This window comes from Xenopus laevis, chromosome 1L, assembly GCF_017654675.1.
Source record: "Xenopus laevis strain J_2021 chromosome 1L, Xenopus_laevis_v10.1, whole genome shotgun sequence".
NCBI lineage: Eukaryota > Metazoa > Chordata > Amphibia > Anura > Pipidae > Xenopus > Xenopus laevis.
In genome coordinates, this window is record NC_054371.1 from 78,242,483 (window position 1) to 78,264,739 (window position 22,257).

Below are 22,257 nucleotides of genomic sequence, written 5' to 3' on the forward strand. Positions count from 1 at the left end.
ACATCCCTGACCCTACCATATATAAATATATATAACAGCCAAAAGTGTGCACTCCATTAAACAAGGTTACATGCCTGGGTGCAGGAGTCCGTAGATTATAGAAAATCATATTACACAGCACTCACAGGTCAAGAGACCTTGATAAAGATCTCTGTTGAGACTTATATTAACTTATATTTCTTTGTTCATCACCAAAGACCTGTGAGTGCGGTGTAATATGATGTTTATATATATATATATATATATATATATATATATATATATATATATATATATATATTATATATATATATATATATATATATATATATATATATATAAAATACACAAAAGCCTGAATATCCTGTAAATGATATCCTTATAAACTTTGCTTAGTTATGTCATCTATTATAATCGGAGCTTAGTGATATAAATTTTTTGACATGACTCACTGAAACCTGTGTATTATGTGTATTATAATAAATAAAGTACCCCTGTTGCAAAATATGAGGATATTAGAAGTCACCTCGGAGTTTCATTACCTGTATATGGTCATGGAACGCCTCTGTAACTTATATTATCCTTATTACAAGAGAGGGTACATTATTCACAATATTATGACTGTCTGCAAAAAAGTCAAAGTGTGATAAGGAACAACCAGTAAACATGTAAAAATGCTGTGTTAGATTAGCTGAAATCAGAATCCATTGCTCTGGAAATTATGAAAAAAATGTCAGTTAAATGGAGTGCCAATGCTCTTAATGGAAAATATATTTCATTTGAAATTTGTCCCACTGCTGTCAGTTACCTCTGCTCTCCTCTTGAGAACAAGGTGAAAAAATATATTTGATACAGTGACATTAACATGGTACCAAGATTGCAGTTCTGCTTTTTCCACTGTGACTTTTTTCGCAGCAACTTTTTCTAGGTAAAATACATTGGCGTTAATGGGCATTTCGCCACCCCTTTTTTTTTTTGCTGTGAAATTTTGCAGCAGTTTCGCAAAAATATTTGCTGATGGCAAAATGAGGAATTTAGCTGCAAATCCATACTTGGTAAAAAATATTGCTCATTATTACTCATAACTCTCCAAAAAAATGTCCCACTGCACCCCCTTGTGTTCTAAATGACCAAATGCTTAATTGCACACAAGATGCAACAGAATTCACCAGTAAGAATGTTGCTTACCAGCACTTTGTTAGTCGCCTTGCTATTATCAAACATACAAAGATTTTTGTGTTATTTTGGCTTTATGATATTATACTGTAATGAGTCATCAGGACATACTAATGTTTAGTTGTTCTTTGATAGAAAACTGTGTTTAAAGGTCCCAGTTTCAGGAACAAAGAACATTGAGCTAGATACTTACTGGGAAATTCATTTGAACTATAATTTTATTTTGGCAATATTGTTTTCCTGCAGGCAATTTGTAAAGAGCTGAAGGCAATGTGCAAGTGCAGAAAAAATGCCCAATTGCAGATTTTTGTTTTGCACTTTGCATACTGTGTTCTCTTACTTACATGCCCCATGTAAACTGCACTAATCTAGAGAAATGAACAAGTGCTTAGTGGTCTAAATGTCTGTAATTAAATAACTGCACGTAAAAGAACATGTCTGTTTTATGGTAAGCCAACTGAGATAACGCAAACGTCATAACTGTGGTAAAATATTTTTGTTATTGCTGGTAAAAAGCAGATTTGCCTCCTATAATTTGCAATAAAGCATGTACAGAATAGTTATTGCATGATGACTTTCCCAGACATGTCTTTTTACTTTCACTGGGGTTAAGGTCTCTTTGTCTTAGTACCTGCTTAGTTTCACCGTATTTAAAGGTCAACTGAATCCCAAAGGGATCTAAAACCTATTGAAGTCATGTAGAAGTCAATGGCAGATGTCCCTTTTACTATTTGAAGATGTTTTTCGTACGATAATCTGCAAAAGTCAAGGTTTCCGGGTGATGACTTGAAAAAGTCGTATGATTCGCGCGTCAAATTCGGAAAGGTTGTACGATTCGAGTTGTTGCAGGTTTTGACGATACTTTTCCCTCACTGACGTTTTTGAGCTGATTTTTTAATAATCTATTTCAATTCATGGATGGGAGTTAGGTTGACTTTGTTTTAATAAACAAATTTGAGTTTTAGTGCATACCCCCATAGTGTTGCATTTAAATGAACAGCACCCTTTCTCAAGCCAAAAATCTACCTAGATTGGTTAAGATCATGACCAACATTTTGGACAACCCTTTCTTTTATCTATTGCTTTGATTTATTAGCACACTACTATACTTCTTCGTGTTCACTGTAGCTCTGTTAGCCACCCCATCTTGGTTGGCGTTGGACCATGATGTGTAGTCAGTGTGTGCTTGTACCCCAGGAGGTGCCTACATTGTAATTGCAACAAATAGTGAACTGCAAGCCTGCACCAACATAGTGAGTAATTCAAATGGGTTGTTCAGCTTTGAGTTATTATTTATTTTTCAGGAACAAAGAACATTGAGCTAGATACTTACTGGGAAATTCATTTGAATTATAATTTTATTTTGGCAATATTGTTTTCCTGCAGGCAATTTGTAAAGAGCTGAAGGCAATGTGCAAGTGCAGAAAAAATGCCCAATTGCAGATTTTTGTTTTGCACTTTGCATACTGTGTTCTCTTACTTACATGCCCCATGTAAACTGCACTAATCTAGAGAAATGAACAAGTGCTTAGTGGTCTAAATGTCTGTAATTAAATAACTGCACGTAAAAGAACATGTCTGTTTTATGGTAAGCCAACTGAGATAACGCAAACGTCATAACTGTGGTAAAATATTTTTGTTATTGCTGGTAAAAAGCAGATTTGCCTCCTATAATTTGCAATAAAGCATGTACAGAATAGTTATTGCATGATGACTTTCCCAGACATGTCTTTTTACTTTCACTGGGGTTAAGGTCTCTTTGTCTTAGTACCTGCTTAGTTTCACCGTATTTAAAGGTCAACTGAATCCCAAAGGGATCTAAAACCTATTGAAGTCATGTAGAAGTCAATGGCAGATGTCCCTTTTACTATTTGAAGATGTTTTTCGTACGATAATCTGCAAAAGTCAAGGTTTCCGGGTGATGACTTGAAAAAGTCGTATGATTCGCGCTTCAAATTCGGAAAGGTTGTACGATTCGAGTTGTTGCAGGTTTTGACGATACTTTTCCCTCACTGATGTTTTTGAGCTGATTTTTTAATAATCTATTTCAATTCATGGATGGGAGTTAGGTTGACTTTGTTTTAATAAACAAATTTGAGTTTTAGTGCATACCCCCATAGTGTTGCATTTAAATGAACAGCACCCTTTCTCAAGCCAAAAATCTACCTAGATTGGTTAAGATCATGACCAACATTTTGGACAACCCTTTCTTTTATCTATTGCTTTGATTTATTAGCACACTACTATACTTCTTCGTGTTCACTGTAGCTCTGTTAGCCACCCCATCTTGGTTGGCGTTGGACCATGATGTGTAGTCAGTGTGTGCTTGTACCCCAGGAGGTGCCTACATTGTAATTGCAACAAATAGTGAACTGCAAGCCTGCACCAACATAGTGAGTAATTCAAATGGATTGTTCAGCTTTGAGTTATTATTTATTTTTCAGTTATTAAGCATTTTATTCAGCAGCTCTCTATTATGCAGTTTCAGCAATCTTGTTGCTGGGATCCAAATTACCCTAGAAAATAGGGATGCACCAAATTCACTATTTTGTGAATGGAATCCTAATTTGCATATGCAAATTAGAGGTGGGAAGGTGGGAAGGGGAAATCATTTTCTACTTCCTTGTTTTGTGACAAAAAGTCATGCAATTTCCCTCGCCACCCCTAATTTGCATATGCAAATTAGGATTTAGATTCCGTGCAGCCGGGCAGAAGGATTCGCCCGAATCCGAATCCTGCTGAAAAAGGCAGAATCCTGGCTGAATCCCGAAACAAATCCTGGATTCGGTGCAACCCTACTAGAAACCATGCATTGATGGAATATGAGAAGGCCTGCATACAAAGATGAGTAATAAACAATAAATTGTATTCTTAAAGAGCATTGGTTTTTTTAGAGTCTGTGACCCCCATTTGAAAGCTGAAAAGAGTCAGAAGCAGAAGGCACATACTTAAAATCTATAAAAAATACATAATGAAGACCAGCTGAAAATTTGCTTAGAACTGGCCATTTTATAACAAACTAAAAAGCCCAAGCTGCATTTACCTAGCTATTTCCTTTCAAATATGAATGTATTTCTAACCTTTGTTGCAATTAGATTTTTCACTCATGTTCGCTGTAAATGATTTCTTACATTTGTACCATTTTGCTTTTCAGTTTGGGGATTTAGCTTTCTTACTGTAACCATCATTAATCTTACATCACTGCTTGGATTGTTTCTAACACCTGTGATCAAGAAACCGTACTTTCCAAAAATATTGACTTATTTTGTGGGACTTGCCATTGGAACTTTGTTTTCAAATGCAATTTTTCAACTTATTCCAGAGGTAAGTTCCATTGTTAATTTACAAGTCAATCACCGCTGATATCCATTTTACATTGTTTGTGTATGCTTATTGTAAATGGTTACTTTGAACCATATTCCCCATAGTACCCAAGTTCCAAACATTTTTAAAGGTATAGGTAGTCATTTTGGAAGACCCTAGACAGAAATAGCACAAGAGCTCACCCTCATGCAGATAAATCTGACGGGAGGTGCAGAGTGGGAGGTCTAATTTCTGGTTTGTTTGTTTTTTAATGCTGAAACAATGTAATGCAGAAATCAGTTCTACTCCATGGAGAATTTGTCATTGGGTGGGAGAAAATACTAAATATTTCAAGCTCTTATAGACTAGGACATGAAGGGATGACACTGGTTGGCAAATACAACAACCAGTTGAGTAAATTATACAGGGATCAGGGTCCATCTCAGAAAGATCCTCCTGTGGTCATATGGGCAGTTTCCTTGGTGGTAAATAACTGCACTGCCTCCTGATTGCAAAGATATTGTACTCAGTTGGGACAAATTATAGGATGATGGGAAAGTAAAGTATGGGGAGTTAGACATCAAATTTTTTTAAAGGACGAGCCTCCCACATACAAACAGTGGGGATGTAGCAAAAAGCACAAAAATGCCTAACCACACAAACAAAATGGAAAATGAATGTATGCTCCTGTTCATAACTTTGTGTGTTGTTTCCTCTTGTTACATACTGATTTTACTGTGCGATATTAATGTACTTTGGTTAAATTAATAAAAATCATCATTTCATAATCAAGATGTATTATAAACAGCATGAATTGCAAATCATGCGCATGGAAATAGCAATGTCTCTGGGAAAGGCTCAGTTACTGAGAACTTGAAAAGGACTGCATTACTCCACTGATTTTTCTGTACAGAGTTGCAGTGGGAATTTCACCAGTAACATATGAAATATATTTCTGGGTATTTGTGTCTACAGTACCTTCAAATCTACAGTTATGTAGTGGCCATATTTGTCAAGTATATTTAGTAATGACACTTTTTTTTATTATGAACCCTGTTAAGTTGATTAAAGAAAGTACAAGACAATGCTGAGATGCAGACTTTTTCCCCATTAAACCTGTCTTATTCCATTTTTGTAACAACCTTACCTGGTGGTCTAGCGGGAGGGGGTCTGCAGGGACGCCTGCAGCCCCCTCGGCGGGGACGCCCGTCACGTTGCTCCTCTGGGCCGCAAATGGGGAATGGTTAGGGCGCGCGCGGCGCGTTTCTTCCTGATTTATGTGCGCATGCGCGCTGGCGTGTGACGTCAGCGCGCAGTGGCGCGAAATTTAAAAGTATTAAAGGCACAGTTTGGATTTTTCACATTGCCCGTGATAGGATTTTGTTCCTGGTGCTTCTGAGCTTTGTGCTATATTCTGAACCTGTTTGATTCCTGTTTTTGACCCCTGCCTGGCTATTTGACTATTCTGACTTCTGGATTCTGACCCTTGCCTGATTACCGACTACCTCCTCTGATTAACCCTCTAATTGACTTCCTGGTTTGACCCTTGCCTGCCTGATAACGTTTATTCTCTGCCTGCCTCGACCCGGCCTGATCTGACTACTCTTTTGCCTAACGCCTTGTACTACGATCTTCTGTCCAAAGACTTTGCTTTACTGTCGTGCCCCTCTGCTTATCCAGAACCCTCATCTTGCACCTCTCGTTTAAGTCCAGGTGGCATCCAAGTAAGCCGAGGGCTTCTCCCGAGGCCCAAAGGCGGTCACACTACTGGTGAAGCACGAGCCGAGACCAGGGTGCCTGGTGTTTTGTTCTGGTGTTGGGTGCCGACCGTGACAATTTTGAATAAAGTATCTCTTGGAACAGTTGAATAAATTACTGAATAGGATTTCAGACAACACAAAAAAACCTTTGATGTGATGCAATATCATTGGCAAGCAAGTAAAATAAAGTGAAGTAACTGTCTAAAACTAACACAGGGATATCTTGTTGCAGGCATTTGGGTTTGATCCGAAGGTTGATAATTATGTTCCCAAAGCAGTGGCTATTTTCGGAGGATTCTACCTTTTACTGTTTGTGGAGAGATTGCTGAAACTGATTCTGAACATCTATGGTGAGGTAGGTTTCTGTTCCCAAAAACGATAATATAAGACATCAAAAGATAGTTAAGCTCAAAATATTGTATTGCTAAAAGTTTGCCCTCGTCTACTTAAGGGTAGGGACACACTGGGCGATTTGGGGAGATTTAGTCGCCTGGCGACTAATCGCAGCGACTTTTCTCCCCGAATGCCTCCCCTCACTCTGCGCCTGGATAAAATGAAAAGTCGCCGGCGCTAATCACACGCGGCGATTCGTTTTCCGAAGTTGCCTCACGAGGGGAGGGAGGGGAGGCATTCGGGGAAGATTGGTCGTGGAAAGTCGCAGCGATTAGTCGCCAGGCGACTAAATCTCCCCAAATCGCCCAGTGTGTCCCTACCCTAATCACACGCGGCGATTCGTTTTCCGAAGTCGCCCGAAGTTTCCTCGTGAGGCAACTTCGGGCGACTTCGGAAAACGAATCGCCGCGTGTGATTAGCGCCGGCGACTTTTCATTTTATCCAGGCGCAGAGTGAGGGGAGGCATTCCGGAAGAAAAGTCGATGCGATTAGTCGCCAGGCGACTAAATCTCCCCAAATCGCCCAGTGTGTCCCTACCCTAAAGATATACTGTCATGGGAAAACATGTTTTTTTTTCATCAGTTAATAGTGCTGCTCCAGCAGAATTCTGCACTGAAATCCATTTTTCAAAAGAGCAAACAGATTTTGTTGTATTCAATTTTGAAATCTGACATGGGGCTAGACATATTGTCAATTTCCCAGCTGCCCCCAGTCATGTGACTTGTATTCTGATAAACTTCAATCACTCTTTACTGCTGTACTGCAAGTTGGAGTGATATCACCCCGTCCCTTCCCCCCCCAGCAGCCTAACAACAGAACAATGGGAAGGTAACGAGATAGCAGCTCCCTAACACAAGATAACAGCTCCCTGGAAGATCTAAGAACAGCACTTAATAGTAAAAGTCAAGTCCCACTGAGACTGATTTAGTTACATTGAGTAGGAGAAATAACAGCCTACCAGAAGTCACAAGTCACATGACTGGGGCAGCTGGGAAAGTGACAAAATGCCTAGCCCCATGTCAGATTTCAAAATTGAATAGATAAAAATCTGTTTGCTCTTTTGAGAAATGGATTTCAGTGCAGAATTCTGTTGGAGCAGCACTATTAACTGATGTGTTTTGGAAAAAACATGTTTATCCATGACAGTATACCTTTAACATCAGTATTTTAACGTGACAAATTATAGCTAATTTTACATTGGCTGTTATTGTAAAAATGAAACTATTGACCGTATTATTATTTAATCCTCAAAATTATTTACATAGCACAATCTTGCCCATTTAGATAACACGTATTTCTGTGTCTACTGTACAAGAATGTTGCTCTAAAAGCATATAAGTGTTATGATAATGCTCTTGTTTGTAAAAGTAATATTTATTGCACTGTACCCATACACACCTGTGTTATCTATCAGCTATTGTTTCTCGAATGGCATTGCAATTCTTATAGTTGTAGCACACTTAAAGTGGACCTGTCACCTAGACACAAAAATCTGTATAATAAAAGTCCTTTTCAAACTAAACATGAAATCCAATTTCTATTTTTTATTAAAGCATTCATAGCTGTTGTAAGCTCATTTAAAAATCTCAGCTGTCAATCAAATATTGTCTGCCACTCCTCTATGCCAGTGGCATAGAGGCGGGGCAGACAATTAGTTTCACTTTCCATTCAGCATTTCCTAGATGTCACTGCTCTCCACACATTCCCCCTTTCTCTTTACCATTTAATTTTGTAACCAGGGCATGGGGATGGACATCGGGTCCCCTATTCTGGTGCACAAACAAGATTCTGAGATGGAAGACAAGGCTTGTCTTAATAACAGTGTCCACAAAATGGCTGCTGCCTGCTTGCTATAATTTTTAAATCAAGGAAGCAAGATTCAAATAATTTATATAGTGTAATTAAAGTTCATTTTGCTTGACTAATGTGATAAAATAGGATTTTGAATAATTTTTTTGGGTGACGGGTCCCCTTTAATGTTTGCACCTGTAAGACTGCTGGGTAATGTAGTCCCCCCGTGCCTTCCACTACAGTACAGAGGAACTAGTTAATGCTTCAGACTGCAGCAAGGAAGGGATTTTCTCCAGCCAATGATAAAGGATACAGTCTGTGCCCTGCCCTCTCAGCCAGGAACAGGAAGAGGAATCAGTCTGGAACAGGAGAGACCAGCCAGCATGGAGAGATGTGCTGAGAGATCTAGAGACTGGGTTTGTGTTCCAGCCTGCTGAGTGAAGAGAGAGAGACTGCTATTAACCTGCAAGGGGAGAACACTGCAGTGTGCAGCCTGCTTGAAGCTGTGTGCTGCTGTTCCCTGGAGGAAGTTTTGTTGTCAGCACCCATTGTGATCCAGGAGTACAACAGCCAGCCATCTTAATAAGGAGAAAGCCACAGTGTGGAGAGAAGCAAGGTTCTTGTCAACTGTAAGTTATTAACCCTTGTGCTACCAGTTTAAGGAACTTTGGGAGTTATAAAACAGACATTATCCTGCTAGTCCATTGGAGGGTGAGACATATTGTGCAAGGAAAACTGACAGCATTGCTACACACTTCCAACAGCACCAGAGGGAGCACCATCTATACCCTTACCAAGGGACACATCACCAGTTCTTTTATTGTGGTTACATCCAGGGAAATAATCCAGTTGCACAGTTCAGCAGCAACCTAAGGTGGAATTTGCCATTCATTTAGACTGCTGTGCTATTTGCAGCCCATCCAGTTCTTTCAACTCAGTAAGGGGGCCCCCATCGGTACACAACTGTTTCAGGACTTAGGTGTGCACACCGGGGTTTGAAGGGTCTTACAGGGGCTGTCTTTGTTAAATTGTCATATTTACTACAGTGTTAGCAGAATACTAATTGTCATATTATTGTTTCATTTCTAACCAATCATCTCTTACAGCTGCAGCTGTTTAATAAAGTCAGGTTGTGCCTGTTGCACTGCCATCTTGTGTGCCTGGTTACTGGGGCCTTGGGGTGTCACCTGGTTAAGGAAAGCAGACTCATATATACTACTGCCAACACCTACGGGTGCGCTACACTTGGGGGCTCGTCCGGGATTACCAGCTTTCTACGCCCAGTCTCCCTCTAACCAGCAAGATGGAGCCAAGTGATGTTACTAAATGGTGCAAGGTAGCGGGTGTGGATCCTTCCCATTGTACTGCTTTACTATTGCCTGTCACAAAATTCTCATCAGAGCAGATCTACAGACTGTTAGACCGCCTAGCACCACAGAACAGATGCCGCATTGTAAAGCTGCAAAGAGAGGAGCACATGGGGCATCTCCAGGTGTTACTACAGTGGGATTGCCAAGTCACTTCTCTTGTTATAACTGACACAGTTGAGGTGGGTGATGAAGGTAACAAAGCTCAGATTGTGCGACCTGAACTTGCCCACACTGAGTACCGAGCTGTGGAAAGTCCTGCTGCACTGGAATTGCCACCTGCCCCATCACCTGTGGCTATGATTGGGCCCGAGTTCTTTACAGCCATGGGAGAATTCATGGCTAAGTGTAATCAGGGTAATGGTGCCCATATTGGTGCAGGCTACCGAAAACTGAAGATCTTCTCAGGGGTACAACCATTGCCCATGGGTGAAGAGGAATATGAAGTCTGGATGAATCAGGCATTGCAGGCCCTTGATGAGTGGGACATACCAGAGGCACAAAAGAAGCAGCGAATAGCAGAGAGTCTAAGAGGTGCTGCATCTGAAGCAGTGAGGAATTTAAAGCTGAGTCAGCAAGATTGCACGGCATATGATTACCTTGCTGCCCTTCAAACAGTGTTTGGCAGAGTTGAGGATGTAGAGGATCTCCACTGAAGCACACTTACGAGTGGGAGGGAGAGAAATTATCTAATTACATCCGACGCCTTGATAAGATTATTCACCAAATCTTACTAAAGAAAGGCATAGACTCTAAAGAAGTGGATCAAGTGAGAGTGAAGCAAATCCTCCAAGGGGCTCAGCCACTAGACCCTATTGTGATCAAATTGAGAACCCGAGGAGCTGGGGGGACCACCCGCTACATTGATCTGATCAAGTGGGTTCGGGAAGAAGAAGCCACGCTAGCAGCTAAGGGAGCTATGGCAGACCCGGTGACCAAGCTTATCGCTGGAGTTGGGTTGGTAAATGCTGTGGACACCAACCAAAGGATCGCCCAGTTAGAACAGACAGTCAACAGGCTGGCTGAGCTAATGACAAAGGTGGTCTCACAATCGGGCATGCCTCCGGTACAAAAAGAGCTAAATACATTAGTCCCAGTGGGACCAGCTGAACAGCCCAATGTTTCCCAAGACAGGAGGTTGACTGGCCCAGCTATTTGTTACTGTTGTGGAGGGGAAGGTCACTTCCAGACAGAGTGCACCTCAAAAGGAAGAGCAAGCAAGACACCACCAAAAGCAGCAGGGAAGCTTCAGGGGCCCTCAGTAAAGGAGACAATGAAGAGCCCACTCAAGAGTTGCTCACACCGGATCCAGAAAAGCTGTAAAGTGCCCAAGTCTGTGCAGATTGCGAAAAGTCAACCCCTGCCTGTCAGACACAAGCAAAGTCATATGGACAGGCTAAAGAGAGGGCCTGAACCCAAGCTACCGAAGGGCTTGGTGGGTCCATCACCTATTGTCCCTGTACAGATTGAAGGCATCTATGCTGAAGCCCTTCTAGATACTGGTGCTCAAGTGACCCTCCTGTATGAAGATTTCTACAGGAAATACTTAAAGCACATACCCCTGGAAATCCTGGACAAACAGTTAGAGATTTGGGGCCTATGTGATAAGAAGTTGCCTTATCAGGGTTTCCTTTCAGTCAAAGTGGAATTCTCCCAGAAAGTAGCAGGGATGGCAGAACCCATGGAGACACTGGCGGTGGTGTGCAACCGATCCCCTGGGGCTGGGAAGAATGCCTTGGTAGTGGGAACCAACACAGCTGTTGTACGGAGACTCCTTGACCACCTGGTGACAACAAAGGAGGCATCCATTGTCCCAGTTCACCCACTGCTACAGCCAACCCTAAAGTCACTGGTGCAGGAGGCAAATGTTCCAGCTGATGGGATTGGAAATGTATGGTATTTGAACAGACAAAAGATAGTAGTTGCTCCAGGGAAAATCACTTGTATGCGAGCCAAGGTGAAGATGAACTGTGAGAACCCTGGATCCCATGTAATGCTTGAAAGTGACCTTGAATTGAAACTGCCCAGGGGGGTAGATCTGCTTCCAGAAGCCATCCCAGTAGAACAACTGAAAAAGAATGGAGGCATGGTGAAAGTGGGGTTGAGAAATGCCAGCAGTAATTCAGCCCGCACTCTGGTGGGAAAATTTTATGCTGCCTCTCCAGTACTGGCATCCCATCTTAAAACTGAGGAAGGAACCACAGACAAATGGACCTCATTGGAAAACTCTCCCATCACAAAGGAATGGAAGTCACGGATGACGGGACATTTGGAGCAAAGGAAAGAAATGTTCTCCAAAGATGACTTCGATGTGGGTTGTGCAACCAGCACTCAGCACAGAATACAGCTCCGGGAGGATAAACCATTCTGAGAAATCTCCCGCAGACTAGCTCCTGGGGATATAGAGGACCTACGAAAGCTTCTGGAAGAGTTGAAGACCACAGGAATTCTCAGAGAGTCCCGAAGCCCCTATGCATCGCCAATTGTGGTGGTGCGTAAAAAGAATGGGTCCATTAGGATGTGTGTGGACTATAGAACTCTAAATCAGCGCACCATCCCTGATCAATATACCACTCCCAGGGTGGAAGATGTCCTGCACTGCTTAGTTGGAAGTAAGTGGTTCAGCGTTCTGGACTTAAAAAGTGGATACCACCAGATCCCAATGCATCCAGATGATCGTGAGAAGACAGAATTTATCTGCCCTTTGGGGTTCCTAGAATGGACAAGAATGCCTCGAGGACTTAGCGGAGCCCCGGCCACCTTCCAAAGGCTGATGGAAAATACAGTGGGAGACATGCATTTCATAGAGGTAGTGGTGTATCTCGATGACATTATTGTCTTTGGGAAGACTCTTGAGGAACATGAAGAGAGACTACTTAAAGTGCTGGATAGGCTAAAGAAAGAAGGGTTGAAGCTGTCACCGGAAAAATGCCAGTTTTGTTTACCCTCGGTCACCTATCTAGGCCATGTGGTATCAGCTGAGGGAGTATCCACTGAACCCAGCAAGATTGAAGCAGTCACTTCTTGGCCCCGACCCCACACCATTACTGAACTCAGATCATTCCTGGGATTCTGTGGGTATTACCGCAGATTTGTGAGAGGATTTGCTAAAGTTGCATGGCCACTGAATCAGCTTCTTCAAAGTGATACAGAAGAGGAGGACATAGAGAACTATTCTAACAAGTCACAATCAGATGGTGCCCACTGTTCGAAAAGCTACCATCGCCCATGTTCCCTGTGTTCTGATGCCCAATGGTGACACCCCAGCCCATAAAACATACAAAAGTGGTATGCCATGGTGGAAAAGATTGTTCAGTAAATGAGATGTTTCTGTTGCACTGTATATATTTGTTAACGTGTATATTGCCATGCTTTATTCTCTGCATATTGATACATATGTTCCGAAATGCTGTCATGAGGACGTGACATTTATAAAGAGGGGGTTGAGTGTAGCACACTTAATGTTTGCACCTGTAAGACTGCTGGGTAATGTAGTCCCCCTGTGCCTTCCACTACAGTACAGAGGAACTAGTTAATGCTTCAGACTGCAGCAAGGAAGGGATTTTCTCCAGCCAATGATAAAGGAGACAGTCTGTGCCCTGCCCTCTCAGCCAGGAACAGGAAGAGGAATCAGTCTGGAACAGGAGGAGGAGAGACCAGCCAGCATGGAGAGATGTGCTGAGAGATCTAGAGACTGGGTTTGTGTTCCAGCCTGCTGAGTGAAGAGAGAGAGACTGCTATTAACCTGCAAGGGGAGAACACTGCAGTGTGCAGCCTGCTTGAAGCTGTGTGCTGCTGTTCCCTGGAGGAAGTTTTGTTGTCAGCACCCATTGTGATCCAGGAGTACAACAGCCAGCCATCTTAATAAGGAGAAAGCCACAGTGTGGAGAGAAGCAAGGTTCTTGTCAACTGTAAGTTATTAACCCTTGTGCTACCAGTTTAAGGAACTTTGGGAGTTATAAAACAGACATTATCCTGCTAGTCCATTGGAGGGTGAGACATATTGTGCAAGGAAAACTGACAGCATTGCTACACACTTCCAACAGCACCAGAGGGAGCACCATCTATACCCTTACCAAGGGACACATCACCAGTTCTTTTATTGTGGTTACATCCAGGGAGATAATCCAGTTGCACAGTTCAGCAGCAACCTAAGGTGGAATTTGCCATTCATTTAGACTGCTGTGCTATTTGCAGCCCATCCAGTTCTTTCAACTCAGTAAGGGGGCCCCCATCGGTACACAACTGTTTCAGGACTTAGGTGTGCACACCGGGGTTTGAAGGGTCTTACAGGGGCTGTCTTTGTTAAATTGTCATATTTACTACAGTGTTAGCAGAATACTGATTGTCATATTATTGTTTCATTTCTAACCAATCATCTCTTACAGCTGCAGCTGTTTAATAAAGTCAGGTTGTGCCTGTTGCACTGCCATCTTGTGTGCCTGGTTACTGGGGCCTTGGGGTGTCACCTGGTTAAGGAAAGCAGACTCATATATACTACTGCCAACACCTACGGGTGCGCTACATAGTCATTTATAACAAATAAATTGATTTTGGGGCCATTAACTGGAAGGAAAGAAGCATCTTCCTTACTAGTGTGTCATTGGGCAACAGACAATGGTAGAATTAATGAAGACAATAATGGAGTATGGTGGAAGTATAGAAGGATATCAGTTTGTTGATAGGTTGAAATACACACGAAGAGCAGAAAAGTATAGTGGAAGAGGCAGTAACTTAAAAACTACAGGAAAGCTTCAGTGGCTTTCTAGATTTTTTCCTGTAACCAATAAACATTCATGTGGATTCTGATGAATGAATGATCCATTCAACCCTGATTTGTAACAAATAAACACTCTGATATAGGAGCTACTGGTGTATAAATGTACCTTTACAAGCTTTTATCATTCATATGTGATTTAACTGAATTATTTTGTATGTATAGGGTGTCCATAACCATTTAGACATTGATCAAGTGCCTCATCAAGAATTGCAAATCGAGTCTCCAGCAAGTAAACTTCCCAATGGAGGTATCGTGTATTCAAATCCCACAGTAGCAGAGCCTAATGGAGTAAATCATCTGGAACACACGAGCAAGGTTTCATCGAAGGTACAGTAACTATATTTGCCAAAATTTCTTTTTCAACTGCATAATATATAAGGTGTCATATCAGCAACATTTCAGACTGCATTATTATATAAAAAGGTGAGCTAGAGGTGAATTGGAATCTGGGTCTGCGTTAAGATTTCGAAATGTTGTAAAATGCCTCATGCTCACAGAAGTTTGAGATCAAAATCCTTAGTATTGACCACTCGACTGGAATCTCCCCACTCCGGCACTAAACTGAGTTTATCTTCTTTGAACACAATCACCATTAAGGATGGAATTGAAATAGTGATATAATAAGTTGGCTAAGAAAACACAATGATTATTATTGTTAGCCAATGGTTATTTGTGCTAAATGCAGTAGATTTAATTTATGCTGACAGCAGTTGGTTTGGCTATAAAGAAAGGTGAATTGCAATAAAGCACAGAATTATGTTGGCCATATTTATGCTTATTGCAGCTGTATAATCTTTCTTTTGAAAGTTTTAAAAAAAGAAAATGTTAAGTCAGCAATTGGATTGGGTAATCACAGACAGTTTATCTCAAGAGTAGTTTGCTTCCCTGAACAGCACTGGCTTCTGTCTTTATTATGTTAAAGGTTATGAACCCTGTGCTGGTAGATTCCAAGAAAATGCTAAGTTAGCAAAATACTATGGTTAGCATCTAAAGTGTGTTCTAGTGACCTTATCCATAGGAGGCGCCACCATACACAAATATAGATGTCCTTGACTTGTATGTCCCCTGCTGTTAGTGAAATTCAGATACTCTATGTGCATTATCATTGGTAGGTTATTTATTTTAAGTAATATACATTTGAAAATGCAATGACAACTTAATATAACATTCTATCATTTTATAAGTTTTATTTATTAATATACATTTCATCTTATTGCCCTCAAATTTTTTCTGGATCAAACAGATGTTTCAAAATATACTTCTTAAGGTTAAGCTGACAGAATATTCCCAAAGACACTGGCCAGCTTTTTGGGCAGACACAGTACATGTGACTTGGAGCTCTTGGGCACAAAACGCATTAGGGGTGATTTACTAAGTGCAGAGCAGGGTCTCAAGTGCAAAAATGGGTGCTTTCTGCCATATTTTTCACACTTACCCCTATATGTAATAAAAGGCATTAAGTTTGCCTGGGGGCAATAACCCATAGCAACAAATAAGATGTTTCCTTTTAAACAAGTGACCAGTAATTTCTTCATGCTGACTGCTATGGGTGACTGATCCTGGGCAAACCTAGTGCCTTTAATTATATAACCCCTATTGTGAGATCTGTGTGCCCCCTCCCATGAATATAGCTATGCCTGCTTTCAGCAGTGTTGTATTAATAAGATATGGGTATAGGTGTCCCCCTCCTACACAGATTCCTTAACTTCTTTCAGACACACATATTAGGGAAGGCTTTGAGCACAGGCTGCAATGGATCCCTCTACTTCCCACCTTCAAGGACAGAGCTGCCCTGCTGGTGCTGTGTTTGCACCTAGCACCATATTTCCTACCCATCTCTAGGTGCAGAGTGCAGATAGACCCTGGATGGAAATGCTTTCAGAATCAGCACTAAAATCACTCTTGAAACATGGAGGCAGACAGATCTGGAAATTAGCAAAAAAACAATGGGAAAAACTTAGGGAACAGGGAAAACTTAGAGGCTGTACTTCCAGCAGCGTTTTAATACAGATCAGTATCTGTTTCAAATAGTCTCTTTTCTCAAAAATGGCTTAATTTAAAGCTCAAAGGAGCACATTTTCCAGAAGTTTTAGTCCCCCTTTAAATAGAGAACAATGGTTTGGTTAAAAATAGTATTGAAAGTCAGTATTGTAGATATAATTATGTTCTAACTGCCATATGCTTTGCGACAGGACTCAATGGAAGAAGTGCATTGCTGCAAGGTATTGAAGTGGACACCTCTGAAAAACATTGGCACATTAGCCTGGATGATTACTTTAAGTGATGCCCTGCACAACTTTATTGATGGACTTGCTATTGGGGCTTCCTTTACCCTGTCAAATTTGCAAGGACTCAGTACGTCTATTGCAATTCTATGTGAAGAATTTCCTCATGAGTTTGGTAAGCATCCATGCATCAGTAGAAGTAAACATCAAAAGGGTTATTTACTAACTCTAATTTATCTTATCTTTTTATTAAACCAAGCTCGACCAAACTCTCATCCATGATTTTAACTTATTTATCAATAAATTAAAAAATTGGTGCGGGAAAAGACTTAATAAAATTAAACTCGAATCACACAAATTTTTCAGATTTGATGGTCAAAAACCTTGAATTTTCCAGATTAATGGACAAAATCCTGCACAGATCTTTTTCAAATTTTAAAAGGGACATCTGCCATTGACTTCTACATGACCATGACCCCAAAAAGCTCGACCAGAAAAAATATTGAGGTTTAGTAAATAACCCCCAAGAGTGTATTTTATGTTTGATATAGAGCCAGGCTGTACAGTTAGAGGCCCATAAGCCAAATGTGTCAGTCATCACTGCTCAGGAAAGTGTACATTGGTTACCAAATTCTGTAGAAAGCACTTGTTACTTAGATTATATATGCTATAAAGTCTCTGAAGTTAAGGGGACGTTCACTTTCAAAGATGAACTTATCACCTATCCTAAGAAACTTTTCATTTGGTCTCCATTATTTACTTTGTGTGTTTCTTACTTATAAGTGCATTTATTTTTTTCATTTTGTGCCTGCAGTTACCAATAGTCTTTTTGTTAGGGTTAGTAATCCTGGGCACCAAAAAATACAGAGAGCTCAATTTTGTGTTTTTTGGTATGATAATTTAGCCCTAGAATGCAGATGGTAGTTGACATTGCAAACCCGAGAACAAAAAATTTAAATGTTCCAAAAACACAAAAGTGAAAGAATTAAAACTAATTGCTAATTGTTTTAGAACCCTACAAAAGTGAACTTTTAAGTGAAAAACTTTTTAAAGGACAAGGAAGCCCACAAAACTGTAACTTTACTGTAGCCCCTTGGTTAATGCCATAGAGTAGAACCCAACTTTTCCCTAATGAATGGCATCAAACCTGGTAAAAAAAAGACATCACATGTCTGTATGGGACTGCAAAAAGTGGTGTAAATTCCAGGAAAATGTAAAATTGGGTTTTACTATACTTTTTTTTTTTTAGCACAAAATGCCTTATTTTCATTGGAGCAACCCTGAGGAACATTACAGTCTTTGATGACTGTGGATGCAATATTACTTCCAGCGACCTTATCCATCATTCCAATTTATTATGTGATTTCCTAAGCCTCATATTAGCGAAGTAGAAAAGCTTACTATGTGCATGTGCTGAATTTGTAATGGATTTTCTGAGCATGCGTTTAGTTTTGGTCTGACATCAACGTCACCCAACTCAGATTGCTCTGATGTTGCTGGGAAAATCAAGTAATTGGAAAGATTGATAAGTGCTTATACCCTTTTTTTAATACTTACAGATGGTCCATACTCTTTGTTGGGGGGGTTCCTTGTCCTTTGATGTACAAATCTGGCCCCTGCTTTACTCTCTTTTGGGCGGTGCCCAAAAAAGCCAGGGTCCACCTGGTTTCTTAATGTTGTACCGCCGACCAAGTCCAACGCTGTTCTAGTATACCTGCCAAGCTTTAATGAGCCAGAGACGCAAGCACTGTTCTGAACTAGAATGTAGGCAGGAAAAAAAATATTCATTGTTGTCTTTAATAATACATTATTTGATAGATTTTTCTCTTCTTTTCAGGGGATTTTGCAATCCTAATAAATGCTGGAATGAGCATTCCACAAGCTTTGTTCTTCAATTTTATCTCGGCTTGTTCATGTTACATTGGCCTAATATTTGGGATTTTGATTGGCAACAACTTTGAGCCAAGTGTCATCTTTGGAATAGCAGGAGGCATGTTTCTCTACATTGGATTGGCAGACATGGTAAGGAGCTCAAAATGTATTGATATTGAACAGAAATAATATAAGGGTCATATACAACCTCCTAAGCAGTTTGCAACGTGCAAAAGCAGGCACGTTTTATACACTTTGCACATTGCTTCCTGGTACTGAAAATCAGAATTGCCGAAGGTCTGTGAATATAGCCCTTCCTGCTTTCATGAGGGGTGGGAGGCATCCCCCCTTCCACTCCCTACCTATTCCCTAAATGGCAGGACATAGTCAGCAATAGATACCTGACACAGATGGCGGTCACAACCAACAATAAGGACATGTCCTTACTACCTACCTTATGATAGGCAGTAAGGGTAAAGCCGGCCTGCTGGCTTGCTTCCCTTAAAGGAGAATTCAACCCTAAAGTTAAAAAACCCCTACCCCCCTACCCTACATAGACCCCCCAGCCTAAGTGTTACCCCGGCAAATGCCCCATACGTTTTACTTACCCCTTGGTGCAGATTCAGGCATCGGAATTCACGACGATTTCTTCAGCCGCTTCGGTAATCTTCGTAATGAGACTGGCGCTTCGGCAATTTTCGTGAGTTTTGGGGCATGTGCAGTTGTCGCAGAACAGAATTGCTCCAAATGCGCATGACCTGCCACGCCGGTCTCATTCCAAAGATTTCCGAAGAGAAGAAGATGGCACCCGTGAACTCTGATGCCTGAATCTGCACTGAGGGGTAAGTAAAACGTTAGGGGCATTTGCCCGGGGTAACACTTAGGTTGGGGGTAGGAGGAAGGGGAGGTCTATGTAGGGTAGGGGGGAGGGGTTTTTTAACTTTAGGGTTGAATTCTCCTTTAACACTGCCCTGTGCACCTCATGCTGAGCAGATACAGTATACTCTGGTCATAAGCACTAATGTACAAGTTCTTGCATCCTTTTGCTTTCCAGGGGAATCATAAAAGACCCCTCATTAGTACTAGGGGATATCAGTTGTATGTGTAGTACAGGTATGGGATCCGTTATCCGGAAACATTATCCAGAAAGCTCCAAATTACAGAAATGTCTCCCATAGACTCCATTTTATCCAAATAATCCAAATTTTTTTAAATGATTGCCTTTTTCTCTGTAATAATAATACTGTACCTTGTACTTGATTCCAACTAAGATATAATTAATCCTTATTGGATTTAATTTGTAAATTCAAAGTACTGTTGCTCTACACTGGTATAACTGGTGTATTATATAAACAAACTGCTGTGTAGCCATAGAGGCAGCCATTCAAGCACAGGATGCACAGTTGATAACAGATAAGCCCTGTAGAATTTCACTGTTTACTATAAAGATTATCTGTTATCTGTTATGTAACCTGTGCCCTTTCTCCTTTTTTAGATTTGAATGGCTGCCCCCATGGCTACACAGCAGCTTGTTTTATAAACTATAGTAGAGTTTCTGTAGCAAACATACAAGTTTTATCAGTGCAGGACAACAGTACATTATATTTTCATTACTTTAAAACATTTTAATTTTTTGGTGTTACTATTCCTTTAAGTGGTAGATTTATATCTTTCATTTGCTCTTATTTAGGAATTCTGGTCTGGCTGCACTTACTTAATGGGATACTCATCCCCCTAGGTTAAACTATGTGATCAGACTAACGGCTTTGCAAAATCAGTACTGTAGAATAAAAGTATGTGTTTATCACAGTATGTGTGGACTAGTCACTTTTAAATGATTGCCTTTTTCTCTGTAATAATAATACTGTACCTTGTACTTGATTCCAACTAAGATATAATTAATCCTTATTGGATTTAATTTGTAAATTCAAAGTACTGTTGCTCTACACTGGTATAACTGGTGTATTATATAAACAAACTGCTGTGTAGCCATAGAGGCAGCCATTCAAGCACAGGATGCACAGTTGATAACAGATAAGCCCTGTAGAATTTCACTGTTTACTATAAAGATTATCTGTTATCTGTTATGTAACCTGTGCCCTTTCTCCTTTTTTAGATTTGAATGGCTGCCCCCATGGCTACACAGCAGCTTGTTTTATAAACTATAGTAGAGTTTCTGTAGCAAACATACAAGTTTTATCAGTGCAGGACAACAGTACATTATATTTTCATTACTTTAAAACATTTTAATTTTTTGGTGTTACTATTCCTTTAAGTGGTAGATTTATATCTTTCATTTGCTCTTATTTAGGAATTCTGGTCTGGCTGCACTTACTTAATGGGATACTCATCCCCCTAGGTTAAACTATGTGATCAGACTAACGGCTTTGCAAAATCAGTACTGTAGAATAAAAGTATGTGTTTATCACAGTATGTGTGGACTAGTCACTTTTTACTTTTTTATGAATAACCCAGATGCAGAGGGAGAAGACCATGATTATATGGGTAGAACTGATTAAATGTGGTATTATAGAATAGGCATTCGACTGAGTGTGGATAAAATGTGTTTATTCCTACCAAGACTGGTGTATAGGCAACCAGTTTTTTGATAAGTCTCTTATACTGTCAGACTATTAAGAAGTTGTAGCAGAGCTAAATAATGAGCAATGTACAATACAGAGAGAATAACTGAGTTAAAGTGTATTTTTTGATTCTGTCTTCCAGTTTCCAGAGATGAATGAAATGCTCAAAGGCAAGATAAAAGGAAGGAGATCGGACCTAATCTATTTCTCAATTCAGAATGCAGGGTTACTCTCTGGATTCGCCATTATTCTACTAATTACCCTCTATTCAAAGGAAATTAAGTTGAATTAAGATCATGAGCCAAGCACAACCTAGCATACAAATACGACTTGTTGAATGTCATGTATGTTTTTAGATTTTCATATCTTCCGATCTCAAGAAATAAATGATTTATTTTTATGCACAATTTGATGAAAGGACTTTGAAATTTGGTTGAAAGAGTGAATAATGAACTGCTGCTATCTTAGTAAATTTATATAAATATTTATGTATTTTTATTTGTTACACCAGGCATTACCTGTACAGTGTTATAGTGAGCATGGTGTTACAGTTTTTTTTCTAAGACTAAAGGCAGCTGGTGCCACTTAATTCCATGTGATTTTGGAAATATTAAAAAAATGTGCTCACGTCCAAATCACAGTGTAATTGAGAAGGGCTTTTATATGAAAATACTTTTTTCTTTCTATATTTTGTACCAAATTGTCTTTGTTTATTTGCACTTGAAAACAAATAGGAATAGTTAAATTTGTAAAGTCTTTAACTATTTTTTACATATAAAATCTAGTTTTCAGAACAAAAAAATCGTGAAATGTAATTATATTTTCTGCTTAATAAACTTTAAAAGTGATTTAAAAATGTGTTTTTGTATTTCTTATTTATCTAGTACTGGCTAGAAGTGGACCTGTCACCCAGACATAAAAAGCTGGATAATAAAAAGCCTTTTCAAATTAAACATGAAATCCAAATTCTTTTTTTTATTAAAGCGTTCATAGATGTAAACTCATTTAAAAATCTCAGCTGTCAATCAA

General features: G+C 40.1%; 1 protein-coding gene across 1 annotated transcript in view; it reads left to right on the plus strand.

Annotated features, from left to right (window-relative positions):
* The window catches only part of slc39a8.L (solute carrier family 39 (zinc transporter), member 8 L homeolog), a 38,780-nt gene extending 16,718 nt beyond the window's left edge, over positions 1-22,062 (plus strand). Inside the window, exons 4-9 of the mRNA XM_018251966.2 lie at positions 4,310-4,479; positions 6,451-6,573; positions 14,712-14,876; positions 16,742-16,949; positions 18,612-18,796; positions 21,371-22,062. Of these exons, the coding sequence (XP_018107455.1) occupies positions 4,310-4,479; positions 6,451-6,573; positions 14,712-14,876; positions 16,742-16,949; positions 18,612-18,796; positions 21,371-21,520 (1,001 nt within the window). The 3' untranslated portion in view covers positions 21,521-22,062. The remainder of the gene's footprint in view (positions 1-4,309; positions 4,480-6,450; positions 6,574-14,711; positions 14,877-16,741; positions 16,950-18,611; positions 18,797-21,370) is intronic.
* Positions 22,063-22,257: the final 195 nt, after the last annotated feature.